The 15,513-nt window shown below is 37.7% G+C and overlaps 1 protein-coding gene across 4 annotated transcripts in view; it reads right to left on the reverse strand.

The window, feature by feature from the left end:
- The window catches only part of Ntrk2 (neurotrophic receptor tyrosine kinase 2), a 352,936-nt gene that overhangs the window by 158,181 nt on the left and 179,242 nt on the right, over nucleotides 1-15,513 (reverse strand). For 2 of the 4 annotated variants that reach the window (XM_026410617.2, XM_026410619.2), the window contains exon 12: nucleotides 9,999-10,046. The exons of the other annotated variants lie outside the window; for them this stretch is intronic. In XM_026410617.2, the coding sequence (XP_026266402.2) occupies nucleotides 9,999-10,046 (48 nt within the window). The remainder of the gene's footprint in view (nucleotides 1-9,998; nucleotides 10,047-15,513) is intronic. 4 annotated transcript variants of the gene reach the window in all.

Here is a 15,513-nt window from a genome sequence, read left to right on the forward strand (position 1 = left end):
GAAACGGAGATGCATTCGGCTAATGTTTCTGCATGCTGTCCATAAAACCTTCCTGCCACCCGTTCCCTCGTTTACTCCCCAGAGTAGCTGTTCCCTTCTGTAAGGTTACCAAAGCATGCAACTCAGGGAGCTCCCACAGAGGAGTTGCAGTCAAGGCTGCACATTTCTCAACAGATTCCTGGTTTCACCTTTACCCTTAGAAATGCAGGAGTGGTCATTTTCAAAAAATGTCACAGGTTGTCAGAAGGCTAGCAATATTTCCTGTTGGAGCCCCAACGGTGATTAAAAATATATTGACCCCAGTTGATTTCTTCTCTGATTCTCCTCTGGCCCAGGTCAGGATACGAACATTATAGTAGCTTTCAATCATTTTTTGAAGAGGTTAATACCTAGAAGACAATTTTGAAATTCCTCCAGGAATTCAGGCTCTGAATTACCTGCAAACACACAGTGAAGCCCTCACCTGAGTCCAAACAAGGGACTTGCTCTCTGCTTCACTTTCTCCATTCAAGGACACATCTCCTGACCTTTCCAATTAAAACCCCTAACTCAACTCATGTAATATATTGCAAGGGAATGGCCTCTAGTTTGGGGTGGGGGATTAAGCAATTAAACATAGAAGTGGTATAAAACATCAAGGTAATTTTTCAAAAGCCTTTTCACTTTGCAGAAAGTCAGTGTTGACAAATCAGAGCAACACAAACCTCAGCCATTCATCAAGTAACATATTAATTCAAGTGCCGTTTCCTTCATTATTGATGTTCCAAAACCTGGAGATTGATTTGGCTGGCAAGGTTGCAAGAATTAAGCCCATTTTTCTATGAACATTTTGAAATAATGGAATGCAGAGCACAGCAAAGTTGGGAGGGGGAAAAAGCTCTCCGTGGGGACAATGAATGTCTATATAATTTGACAGCAGCCTGTCTGTGCATATCACAGGATGTGTCTTTGTGTGTCTGTGCATGTATTTGAGCAGACACCAAGAAAAGTCAGAAGAGTCAGAGGCACATCACAGCATGTTACAAAAAATTCATATGAGAACTTGGGAAAAAAAGTCTTATAATATTAATATAAAGTTTTAAATTGCTGGGTATGTGCATACTTGAGTTTGGAGTTTTAGTTCTAATGACTGAGCTGACAAATATGAGTTACACCTGGAAACATTTTTAGCCCATTTTTTAAAATACATCTTAGGTGCAAAGAAGCATTTTTTTTCTCTTATCTGAGATGCTTGGTAATGTATCCTTCACATGTGACTTTTCAGATATTTCTAATCCTAATATAAACTTATTTTCCAATGATAAAATTAAAGAAATGTCAGCGCAGCCTGGTGACCCGGGGAGAGGCCCCCCCCATGCCCACGTGGAGAGAGAAAGGCACCCGTGCTGACCAAAGTGTGGCTCCACAACCAACATCAGGGTTCACAGAGGCTTGAGACTGCCTCTGCCACAAAACTGGGATATCGCCACTTCTATTAAAGGGACAAAAATAAGGACCTGGTAAGACATCACCAAGGTCCCTGTGAGCCTGGCTGCACCAGAGGTATCTCTATGAGGGGTGCTTACAGTTACTCTGTTGCTGAGGTAACAGGGAGTCTTGCATGGGGTTGCCTCTCTCTTGTTTCTCCTACTAACAACCAACTTTTATGATAACCCTTTCACTAGTCATATAATCTAATACCTCTATAATCTCACATCCTACCTCATAAACATCTCAGCCAACCCCCACCCCCTCTTTCTACCATTAGAAACTGTAAACAATTACACAAACCTATTGACTGTATGGTAGAAGATAACTAAACTCATCATTTCTGATTATAGTGACAGAACTGTTAATGTAAAAATAGAAGCTAACTGATATATGTCTGCATGTTGGGTACATTGAGTGCTGTCATATTGATCTCCCCTTTAAAGGTGAGGTATTGATTGGTAACCTATAGATACACTATAAGACAAGAGGGCAGAAGTTCTAATACCTCAGATCTACACTGCAAGAGAGGAAGACACATAGTCATTATAAAAAAAACAAGGGAGGAATATGCCCCAAACAAACCAAGATACTACAATAATAGAATCCATAGATAGTGCAATAGATGAAATGTCAGAGGAGTTCAGAATAAACATAACTAAAATAATATGGAAATTAAAGGATGACCTAAGTAAGAAGATACAGGCAAAAATAGATCACTCCAAAGAAGAAATAAGAGAACAAATACAGGTTGCAAGAGATTACTTCAAGAAAGAGATAGAGATTCTGAAAAAAAAAACAAACAAACAGAAATCCTTGAAATGAAAGAAACAATAAGCCAAATAAAAAAAAGCTCAATAGAAAGCACCACCAACAGACTAGCTCACTTGGAAAACAGGACCTCAGAAAATGAAGACAAAATAAACATCTTGAAAATAAAGTTGACCTCACAGTGAAGATGGAAAGAAACCATAAACAGAACATCCAAAAATTATGAAATACCATCAATGGACCAAATTTAAGATTTATTGGGATAGAAAAAGATTCAGACATTCAAACCAAAAGAAAGCATAATCTTTTCAACGAAATAATATCACAAAATTTCCCAAGCATGAAGAATGAATTGGAAAATCAAATACAAGAGGCTTATAGGACACCAAATGTACAAAATTATAACAGATCTACACCAAGACATTATAATGAAAATGGCCCAGTATACAGAATAAGGATAGAATTTTAAAGGCCACAAGACAGAAAAATGATATTACTTATAAGGGAAGACCAATATGGATCTCAGTAGATTTTTCAACTTAGACCCTTAAAGCCAGGAGATCCTGGAACAACATATACCAAGCTCTAAAAGATGATGGATGCCAACCAAGAATCTTATATCCAGCAAAATTAAGCTTCAGATTTGATGAAAAAATAAAAACCTTTCACAATAAACAAAAGCTAAAAGAATTTACAGCAAGAAAGCCTGCAATACAGAACATTCTTGGCAAAATATTCCATTAGGAGGAAATGAAAAACAACAATGAAAATCTGCAAAGGAAAGAACTACAATAAAGGAAAAGCCAACCAAAGGAGAAACCAAGTCAAGTTAAATATCAAAAATAAACAAAAATGACCAGAAATAACAAATCATGTCTCAGTAGTAATCCTGAATGTTAATGGCCTGAACTCACCAATCAAAAGACATAGGCTGGTACATTGGATTAAAAAAGACCCAACAATATGCTGCTTTAAGAGACTCATCTCATAGGAAAAGACATTCACGACTGAAGGTGAAAGGTTTGGATAAAATATACCTTTCACATGGTCTGTGTAAACAAGCAGGGGTTTCCATACTCATATCAAATAAATTTCAAGCCAAAGTTAATCAAAAGGGATAAAGATGTTCATTTCATACTGCTTAAGGGAAACAAACATCAACAAGACATAACAGTTATAAATATATATGCCCCAAACAATGGAGCATCTACATTCATCAATCAAACTCTTCTCAAGTTCAAGTGTCAAACAGACCACAACACAATAATTCTGGGTGACTTTAACACACCTCTTTCACCACTGGATAGATCTTCCAAACAAAAGTTGAACAAAGAAACTATAGAACTCAATAATTTAGACTATATTATATATATATATATATATATATATATATATATATATATATATATATATATATAGAGAGAGAGAGAGAGAGAGAGAGAGAGAGAGAGAGTATACTATCCATCAATGAGCAAATACACTTTCTTCTCAGCAGTACATGGATCCTTCTCTAAAATAGACCATTTATTATGCCACAAAGCAACTCTTAGTAAATACAAAAAAGTAGAGATACTACCCTGCATTCTATCAGACCACAATGTAATGAAATTAGAAATCAATAATAAAATAAAAAATAAAAGATACTCCAACACCTGAAGACTAAATAATATGCTATTGAATGAACAATGGGTTACAAATGATATCAAGGAGAAGATTAAAACTTCTTAGAGGTAAAAGAAAATACTGATACAACATATCAAAGTCTCTGGTACACTACTAAAGGTAGTTCTAAGAGAAAAGTTCATTGTATGGAGTTAATTCCTTCAAAGAAGAGAAAGTCAACAAATAAATGACCTAACATTACATCTCAATGCCCTAGAAAAAGAAGAACAAATCAATGTCCAAAGCAGTAGAAGACAGGAAATAATTAAAATTAGAGTTGAAATCAATGAAATTGAAAAAAAAACAATTGAAAAAATGACAAAGCAAAAAGTTAGTTCTTCGTAAAAATAAATAAAGTTGATAAACCATTAGCCATGCTAATAAAGAGAAGGAGAGAGAAAACTGAAACTACCAACATCTGTGATGAAAAAGGAAATATCAGCATGGACACTACAAAAATATAGAACATAATTAGAAATTATTTTGAAAATCTGTACTCCAAAAAAATAGAAAATATTGAAGGCATCAACAAATTTCTAGAGTCATATGATATGCCCAAACTAAATCAGGATGATATACACAATTTAAACAGATCAATTTCAAGCAACAAAATAGAGGACACCATCAGAAGCCTACCAACCAAGAAAAGCCCTGGTCCAGAAGGATACACAGCTGAGTTCTACAAAACCTTTAAATAAGAACTAACACCAACACCCCTCAAACTATTTCATGAAATAAAAAAGGAGGAACACTTTCAAACACATTATATGAAGCCAATATCACCCTGATTCCAAAGTCAGACAAAGACACATCAAAGAAAGAAAACTTCAGACCAATATCTCTAGTGAATATAGATGAAAAAATTCTCAGTAAAATTCTGGCAAATCAAATACAAAAACATATCAAAAAGATATTTTACCACGATTAAGTAGGGTTCATCCCAGGGATGCAAGATTGGTTCAACATACAAAAATCAATAAATGTAACTTATCACATCAATAGATTCCAAGATAAAAATCATACAATCATCTCAATAGATGCAGAGAAAGCATCTGACAAAATATAGTAGTGCTTCATGTTCAAAACACTAGAAAAACTAGGGATATCAGGAACATATCTCAACATTGTAAAAGCTATCTGTGCTAAGCCCCAGGCCAACATCATTCTAAATGGAGAAAAAATTGAAAGCTTCCCTCCAAAAAGTGGAACAAGACAGGGATGCCCTCTTTCACCACTTCTTATTTAATGTAATTCTAGAAACTCTAGCCAGAACAATTAAACAAACAAAAGAAATTAAAGGGATATGGATAGGAAAAGAAGAACTCAAATGATCACTGTTTGCTGACAATGTGATTCTATACCTAAAAGACCCAAAAACTTCCATCAGAAAAATTCTAGAACTAATAAATGAATTCAGCAAAGTAGCAGGACATAAAAACAACACCCATAAATCAGAGGCATTTCTGTATATCAGTGACAAATCCTCAGAAATGGAAACGAGGAAAACTACCCCATTTACAATAGCCTCAAAAAAAAAAAAAAAAACCCAACTTGGGAATCAACTTAACGAAAGAGGTGAAAGACCTCTACAATGAAAACTACTGAACACTAAAGAAAGAAATTGAGACGACCTTAGAAGATGGAAAGATCTACCTTATCCTTGGATAGGCAGAATTAATATTGTCAAAATGACCATACTACCTAAAGCTCTATACAGATTCAATGCAATCCCAATCAAAATCCCAATGGCATTCCTCATAGAAATAAGAAAAAAAAAACAATCATGAAATTTATCAGGAAAAATAAGAGACCCAGAATAGCCAAAGCAATCCTTACCAAGAAGAGTGAAGCTGGTGGCATTATTATTCCAGACCTTAAACTATACTACAGAGCATTAGTAACAAAAACATCATGGTTTTGGCACCAAAATAGACCTGTAGACCAATGGTACAGAATAGAAGACACAGAGACAAACCCCTATAATTACAGTTACCTCATATTAGACAAAGGCACCAAAAACATATATTGGGAAAAAGATAGCCTCTTCAACATATGGTGCTGGGAAAACTGGAAATTCACATGTAACAAGATAAAATCTCTATCTCTAACCATCCACAAAAGTCAACTCAAAGTGGATTAAGGACCTAGGAATTAAACCAGAGACCTTACGCCTAATGGAAGAAAAAGTATATCCAAATTTCCATCATGTGGGATTAGGCCTCACCTTCCTTAATAAGACTCCTATAGCACAGGAATTGAAACCAAGAATAAATAAATGGGATGGATTCAAACTAAAAAAGCTTCTTCTCAGCAAAAGAAACAATCAGTGAGGTGAATAGAGAGCCTACAGAATGGGATTAAATCTTTAACACAAGTACATCAGATACAGCACTAATCTCTAGGATAGGTAAAGCACTCAAAACCTTATCAAAAAAAAAAAAACTACCAAATAACCCAATCAATAAATGGGCCAAGGTATTGAATAACTACTTCTCAGAAGAGCATATACAATCAATCAACAAATATATGAAAAAATGTTCAAGATCTTTAGCAATTAGAGAAATGCAAATCAAATCTACTCTAAGATTCACCTGACTCCAGTCAGAATGGCAGCTATTAAGAATACAAACAACAATAAGTGTTGGTGAGGATGTTGGGGGAAAAGGCACTCATACATTGCTGGTGGGACTGCAAATTAGTGCAACCAATGTGGAAAACATGGAGATTCCTTGGAAAACTTGGAATGGAACCACCATTTGACCCAGCTATCCTACTCCTCTGTTTATAGCCAAAGGACTTAAAAATAGCACACTACAGTGACGTAGGCACATCAATGTTTATAGCAGCATGATTCACAATAGCTAAACTGTGGAATCAATACAGGTGCCCTTCAGTAGATGAATGGATAGGGAAACTTTGGTATATATACACAATGGAATATTACTCACATTAAAAGAGAATAAAATCATGGCATTTGCAGGTAAATGGATGGAGTTGGAGAATATAATAATAAATGAAGTAAACCAATCCCCCCAAAAAACAAAGACTGAATGTTTTCTTTGATATGAGGATACCAACTCTTAATGGCTATGGGTGGAGATCATGGGAGGAATGGAGGAACTTTAGATAGGACAAGGGGGAGGAAGAAGAAGGGAGGGGGCATGGGAGTAGGAAAAACAGTGGAATAAGTTAGACATCAGTACCCTAAGTACATGTATGAAGACACAAACGGTGTGAAAATACTTTGTGTACAACCAGTGACTTGAAAAATTGTGCTCTATGTGTAATATGAAATGAATTGCATTCTGCCATCATGTATAACAAATTAGAATAAACAAATAATTTAATTAAAAAAAAGAAAAACAATTGGAGGAAGGTCAATGAGGCAAAGAGTTTCCTTCTCTCAATATCAAGGACGGCTTCTAGCTGAGGGGAGGGACTGTCACTCTTGAGTAGTTGTATTAACAATTCCTTTTTATTTTCCAGATTCTGATGCTCTGATGTTTCGGGCCCTGTTTACATTGGAGGGTCTGCCTCCCCCCCGCCCCAGGTTAGCCTGTTGCTAGAGATAGTAACTATCTTGCCTGTAAGTGCACCTTTCATATACAAATCAGCCAATGCAGAGTCTATACCCCCAGCCACCTTCCTTATCTGGCTCTTACACTCCAGGCCACTGACTACCTGTCCCTATGACACCAGGACAAGGTAGGTATCAGAAAACTCAACAGTCCCTATGACTCAGAAACCACTGAAATTTGTACTCAAACTAGCCAATCATAAATCTACTCACCTGTCTCTTCCCATGGAAACCACAATAAGGGCTTTTGGCCATGTTTCTCCCTCACTCCCTCTGCCTCTGATTGACCCCAGAGCTTCCCTGTGTAGCCATCTGTGGCGTGGTGTGTCCTCTCTTGGGAACTGGGAGCATCAAACTGTCTTTTCAATTGCAATTGTCTCCTAATCAGTTGGCCTCATGATGCCTGAATAATAATGAAACTTCTGATGGTCTGTAGCTGCAGCAGTCTGAAGAATGCTCTCAGCTGTAACTTAAAATGGGTGAAACCATATTTTTAAAGCTTTCTGAGGACAAACACCCTTCTGCAATGTAAACTGGTTTGAAAAATATTTAAGTGGTTTCAGTGATGTGCTATTTAGTAAAAATTTACTTCCTTTAGTAAAAGGAAGACATTATTGTACAACACTTTCCTAGGAGTACTTCTCACACACAGCACACAACACACATGTGACACAAAATCCTAAAATGGGGAATCTTAAAAAATTATAGGACCTAAAAACAGCATTCTACAGGGACACAGCCACATCAATGTTTATAGCAGCACAATTCACAATAGCTAAACTGTGGAGCCAACCTAGATGCCCTTCAATGGATGAATGGATAAAAAAAAATGTGGCATATATACACAATGGAATATTACTCGGCACTAAAAAAGAATAAGATCATGGCATTTGCAGGGAAATGGATGGCATTAGAGCAGATTATGCTAAGTGAAGTTAGCCACCCCCCAAAAAAAAAAAACCCACAAATGCCGAATGTCTAAGGGGGGGGGTGACTCAAAATGGGGTAGGGAGGGAGAGTGTGGGAGGAAGATTACCTCCAGATAGGGAATAGGGGTGGGAGGGAAAGGGAGGGAGAAGGGGAATAGCATGGATGGTGAAAGGAGACCCTCATCATTATACAAAATACATGTATGAAGATGTGAATTTGGTGTCAACTGATATGATATATGATAAATTGTGGTATAAAGGTGTATTAAGAATTGTAATGCAAAAATAATGAGAGCTCATGTATAATGGCATAATTTGGCATGAACATACTTTATATACAGAGTTAAGAAAAATTGTGCTGTGAATGGATAATTATGATTGTAATGCACTCCACTATAGTCATGTATGTAAGAAATAAAAAAAAAAGAAAAAATATGTCTTAGAAAAGTCACTGTGATTGGCTATGTCTGGATTTTGCCCCAGGAGAGCTGCCTAGAAGTCCTGAGCTGATTGAGCTTGATGTTCCAACACTGTCACATCTTTACTTTCTGTTTGATTGTTAAGAGCTTTTCCCTTAGAACGTATGGGGCTACTAAGGGTCAGGATGACTTTCCCCCTCCAGGCCCCTTCTGCCTCAGCTTGGGCTCAGCCTACTTGCAATTTGTGGATCACTGGGTAGACATTGTTAGAGACTGTTTAAGAGCCCACGGTCAGAAAACGGACTCCTTTATATGCATGGGATAAACAACTATAAGACAGATGGCCAGAATTCGGTGGCTCCCTGATACCCATACACTTCCCCAACCCTGCAATTCTACTATAGCCAACCTTGCTACCAGAAGAAATGCCAACCAATAGAATCTGTCTGTGATGGTCAGATCTTGGAAACTCACATGAATGATATAAAACAGTCAATCTTTTCATGCCTTCTATGCAATTTTCCTTGGTTGTCTCTGTACCCATAGAAAAGACTGAGAAATTTGGAAGTCCCAGGAGATTACACCTGATTTCAATCCTAATGATTGAAATCATCATCTGTATTCACTCTGTAAGCTACAAACCCTGCTTTTCCATTGTCAGCACACAGTCTGAATACTAGGACTAGAATGCAATCAAGCACAAATCGCAGTGTCTGGACAAGAAAATCTGTTTTGAAAGAGAAATGGTCATAAACGAAGAGCTGATTTACCAATTCAGAACTCTCTTACATCTTGGCCGATGGAAAAAAATGAAGAACCAAACTTGTCCTGGCTTGACTAGTCAGCTAATTACGCACTGTGAGCCACAATGCAGTTGTGTTTTATGTTGCTGCCCTTCTGAAAAATGCATCGCAACTTAGAACTGGGATAGCAGTTGACATATCCCCACAGGACAAAGAACAAAAGTCAACTACAAAAATGCAAACCATTTACTCAATTAGCAAAACTAATGCCTTTTCTGGAAAACTGCAGGACCTCCTTCTTCAAGAAATCAGAAACCAGGAACACAGCAAATGTGTGGATGGCCAATGAATATAAACAAGATCCAAGAAGTTTCATCTGAATTAAACAACATAAACTCATTACTTATCCAAAGAAGGAGTGACTACTTACCAACACCTTGTCTTGATTTTACTTTCCCAATTCCAAACCATGAGAAATCTGAAAACCACAACAAAACAAAAAATAAACTTCGAAAGAGAAGTGTAAACCAGAGACAGTCGCTGTCCTTAGTCAAAAAAACTACCCTTCCCGCCCCAAACGTAAAACACTAGGGACCAAGGCTTCCTCTCAAACACCTGAAAACTAACCCTTGGATTTTTGTGTAAAGATTCCTCTCTCATTCTGAGAATGTGGAAGTTCAAATCAGATAAGAGACAGCAGTTTGTCTTCAAGAAAAATAGCCCAAACCCAGGGTCCAGAGCTCTGAGCTGTTTTCTTTCTTTCTCACTTTCTTTCTTCTCCCCAAGTGGAGAGATCACTGCCTAGTATCCAATCATCCAACAGGAAAGCTGAGGGAGTGAAGGCACACCACGCATTTGACAAATGCACTATGGTTCTGAGCCACGGTGAAGTGGGAAAATAATGAGAGAAAACAGAGCCTTTCTGAAGCTGAGACAGACAGAAAAAAAAAAAAAAGAACCCAAAATCCCACAGGAGAGCCGACACATGGGCTGGATGAGAAAAAAAAAAAAAAAAAAAAAAGAACCCAAAATCCCACAGGAGAGCCAACACATGGGCTGGATGAGGATTCAGGAAGAGGGGGGTCTTAATTCTGCATGAATTCCCATTCCTGACTTGCTCCAAGACAGCAGCGGGCAGCAGGTCCATGCCTCTTACAAGACAAGGCCCCACGAAGCATGTATAAGACCCCTAGATGTCTGGAAGCTCTCCAGTGATAAAGCCCACTGAGATAGCTCTTTCTTGAGCATAGCTGTTCCCTTTCAGGTAATTTCCACTGGGTTCCAAGCTGCTTCAGCACAGCAGGGAAATCCCTGGGTATGAGGGAGGTGAAGAGGATGCAGCCCAAATAAGTAACTATGTAAAGCTCTTGGGCTCTGCAGGGACTTTCCAGGCAGTTAGGATAATAAGCTAGGTAGAAGAGAACCAGTTGAAGTCAAACAATGTGTGTAAAAACTCCTTACACACTTCAAATTGTTTTATAGAGTCACTGTCATGATTATTACTATTTTTTTTTTCAAGAGGAAGTTTCAGCTTTGCTTTCCTGGTTTCCTACAACTTCAGCTCTCCAACCTCAAAGCTGATTTTTACTCTTGATTGATGTTCCTCTGAATGTTTCCTTCCAGGTTTTGAAAGACCAGATGAAGGCCTGGCCTCAGTCCAAAACCAGACAAAGATTTCTTTGCACAGAAGCCCGTGAACTTTTTTCACTGGAGCTGAGTTTTGCTTTATAGGGTGGTGCCTATGGATTTGTTACTGACAACTAACCCTGTTCAAAATGGGGTGTACCTTCCCATTGCACTCTGGTTTTCTGCATTTATTTAACTTACATTTTGAAAATTAACCCATAGATTGAATTAATAATAGTAATTTTTATTATTTACCATTACATTAATAAATATTAATAAAATAATAAACAACAACAATAAATTGTTACTTTTATTAATTTATTATAATTATTATGGAACTGTGAGTTGAACCCAGGAGCATTCTACCATTGAGCTACATTCGCAGCCTTTTTTATTTTTTATGTTAAGGCAGGGCCTCCCTAAATTGCTGAGGCTGGATTTCTACCTGTGATTCTCCTGCCTTAACTCCCTCAGTCTCTGGAATTACAAGTGTGCACCATACCCAGAAGATTGAAATCTTTTAAGACTGTTTTTATTACATGAGTACTTTTTTCAAAGTTATCTTCCGTTTTACTGAAGACCTGCTGAAAGCCAATAGCAATCCCACACTGGCTGCCTATCTCAAGAGTATTTTCATTCATTATAATAAACAAAAATGCAATGAACATCTTACACATCTAAAGTGGTCCCCACCCATTCTCAAAAATTATTCCAGTAGGATAAATCCTAGAGATGGAAAAAGAATTCTAAGGGATGAATATTGCTAAAGTGGCTTTTTATCAGGTCTCATTTTCACCAACAGTGCGTGAAAGAGTAGAGGTCTATTTTTGAGTTAAGGGTGAGTCTTTTCCTATTTCTACTCTGCATTGGTGTGGCTCCACCTAACTGAGTAGAGACTTGACAAATATTCACCTCTCATATGTTTTCCTTGAGACCATTCACACCCACCTCTCTCAGCTGATGTTTTATATGGGTGGAGAAAAGACAATTGCAGATAAGAAAAGCCCAAGAATTCTTCTCATTCATGCTGCCATTACAATATACCTAGTACTCCTATCCACCCCAGACCCTTCTCCCTTGGTCCTCAGCCACACTGGATAATAAAGTATCCTGTGCTCATCAACTAGGAACTGAGACTCAGAAAGGCTGATACACTTAGCAAAGATCAGCTTGTAGTGACCGAGCTCAGTCTTCTGATGCCAGATCAAGGGCTTTTTCAATCTTTCTTGGTTGCTTTTTCCAGTGCTCCAGAGTAGCCAAAATTAACCAAATTTTACAATATTATAATTAGGGTTAACTTTATACATAGAAAAACACCCTAAGTAGTTATTCACTCACTCCATTTATTTATTCAACAGACAGAGCAGAGGATTCAAAGGGAAACAAGCTACAGGGCCTGCCTCCCATGACTTTTGGGGGAAGATAAGCCATCTGAGAACTATATCCAGGGGGTCTGCAATCTCAGAAGAGAAGCATCTATTCTAACCAAGAGGACAGGTGGGCACTCAAAATCTAGTCCTATAACTTCTGGGGAACATCAGGATTCACCAAGAATGGGGAAGAGCAGAAATGGGGAAGTAGAGAGTTCTCCACTCTTGATGGTTCGATTTACTAGTTTTTTACTGTGGTATATGAAAATGATATGCATTCAGAAGAAACTATACTTCAAATATTGAATATGGATCTTTTGTCAGGCCAGTGGTGTGTTGTACAACGCTCAGTGGAGATGCTGGGCAACAGCAGTGGGCCACAGCTCCTGGTTAGCCAGGTGAACACAGGAGTAAACAGCTGGTGCTCCACAGTGCACAGTGCTGCCAGCAGGTATTTTTGGATATTATATCTTATGGTTTCATATCCCATCACTTCTTCAATAATTTAGATGAGACAATATCTTATGAAAAAACAGTTCTTATTCCTTAGTTGCTGAAATATAGCTAGATGGTTTTGTCCAGCCATTAGCATGTTTGAGGTAGATGAGGCTAAGCTATGATGTTGAGTAGGTTAGTTGTGAAAGTAACTTTCATGTACGATGTTTTCAACTTAAAATGGCTTTCAACTTAAAACCATAACCCCCTTGTAAATCAAGTGGTACCTGTGAGTAGTCCAGTTATGGCTCAAGTGGGATGTGGTGAATGCATCAAGGGGCTGATGCAGCTGGAGAGGAAAAAAACTGAGAAACACAAGCAAGGACCAAGTCAAGAGTTTGCATTTCATAGGGAAAACTGATTTGGCTGCAAACAAAAGCCCCATCCAGTCTTAGGCCAGAAAATCAAGATTAATTTAAGAAAAATTGCTTTGGCTTCAGGGCAGAATCACGGTTATAGGAGAGAAAAACTAAGGGCAAGAGACTGGTTATGAGGGTTTGAGAGAAATTAAGGCATGAGAGAATTGTGGCCTGAGTTGGGTGGTCAGATTAGCAAGATGGCCTGGAGATCAGAATACCAGTTTAATGCCCAAAGTGGCTTTTCCCCAGTTCTAGACCCCAGAGGAGAATTAGAGCATAAAAGTAGATTGTGTTCCTAGAATTCATTTCTTGTTTGGGTACATTAAACACCTTTTTTTTTTTTTTTTTGACAGACATGAATAAAGGAGCACCTAATTGAGGCCAACTTTTGCTAAAATTATTCCTTAGTTGCTGAAGTATAGCTAAGTTCTCTTTTTAAAAAAGAAGCATGGTCATTTCATAGAAAAGAATACTATTTTCTGGACATTCCTCAGAGCACATGAAAAATTCAACAGGTCAGATGTAGAAGGGTCAAATTAGAAGCTGCTAGTCACTCACTCAACAGCTCTTTCTTGATACATCGAAGCTGTGGTCTTAAAACCTTAATACTAAATTTCATCAGCAAAATTTTCCCACAAGGCCAAAAAGAAACAATTTCTCAATTTCCTGTGATGTTGCCCCCATTGGGAGTAGAATCCTGCCAAACTTTCTTTTATTTTCTTCTTAATAAGAGACACTTTATTCACAGCAAATAAAGGGCTCGTTCAAAAGCAAATGTAGTTGCAGTGAGCTTAAAGAATCCCCTCCTTTCTGGTAACTAGAACTACAAAGATTCTAAATTATGAAATTAACCAATTAAATTCATCTCTTTTTTTAAAAAAAGCTCAACATTTTTCCTGACGGAGGAAGAGGAATGGGTGGGGGGCACATTAGCACGTTAACAAGTCTCAGATGAAAGTGAAACTAAGTAAAATATATGGTGAAAAAAATTGCTTTTCAAATGTCTCTCAGAGGAAACAGAATTTAGGGAGTTGAAAAGAAATATTTATGATGGAAGCAAGAGAATCAGAGGAAGCAGCCAGAAACAGGCAAAATGGAAGAAACCTGACCTTCCCTATAGGTGCTGAGCCACACAGACATTAAACATGATATTTTGAAGCTCTAATCTCAAGAAGATGAAGTTTCCAGATTTTTTTTTCTTAAGTTACAGACATATCACTTTAGTATGTGGAGAAGAAAAAAAGTCAGCTTTCATTCCTTTTAACTCTGAAGAAATTAAAACTTGCTGCATACTCAAATGTGATTTCTTTATTAAGGTAAAATGTACCAACCTGCACCCCTCCCCCCAGAAAAGTGTCTCTAACTTTGTGATAGAAGCAAATGGGGAAAAAAAAAATGATTCACTAGCAGCAACATGCTTCACCTCCAACTTCTTATGGCCACACCTACTCCCTAGAGGACACTGGGACACTCTGAACTGCTTTGCTGAAGGGAGAGCATGAACCAGGGTAGAGCCCAGAATGGACTCTTGGAGTTGATTGACTGTTACTTAAAAAAAACTGGAATGACTGGTCATTGGAGTGGGGGAGAAATGAATGCACAGGATGGCCTTGTTGACACTATAATCTTCCCCTTTTCCCACTGACACATAATCAGAATGAGTAATTGTTGGTTTCAAATTAATTCCAGCTCCTTAGGCCACAGAACAGTGTAGATTGGGGCCAAGTTTCCATTTCCATTTCATCTTAATCTTTTACTTAAGGACATGACTTTTATAAAAGAAAGTTCTATCTCTCTAGCCTAAGAAGAGGGCTTGTTTTGAGTTAAACTGGTTTTAGAAATCACAACATTAGGTTGGTTCTTCCCCACCAACCTTTACCTGACTTCCTCCCTTTGCTTTTCTCAAACTTCCAATGCAACTTAATTCCATTGTTCTTTAAAAAAAATAATATTAACAGCTCCTATGTGACAAAGAGATATGTGTATTGCAGCTGAAACTGCCAGCTACACATTGAAATAATATATTTTCCTGGCCCACAGCTAGACTACATTCCTCAGCCTCCCTTCTAGTTGCAACCACACAACTAAATACTAG

This window comes from Urocitellus parryii, chromosome 4, assembly GCF_045843805.1.
Source record: "Urocitellus parryii isolate mUroPar1 chromosome 4, mUroPar1.hap1, whole genome shotgun sequence".
Lineage (NCBI taxonomy): Eukaryota > Metazoa > Chordata > Mammalia > Rodentia > Sciuridae > Urocitellus > Urocitellus parryii.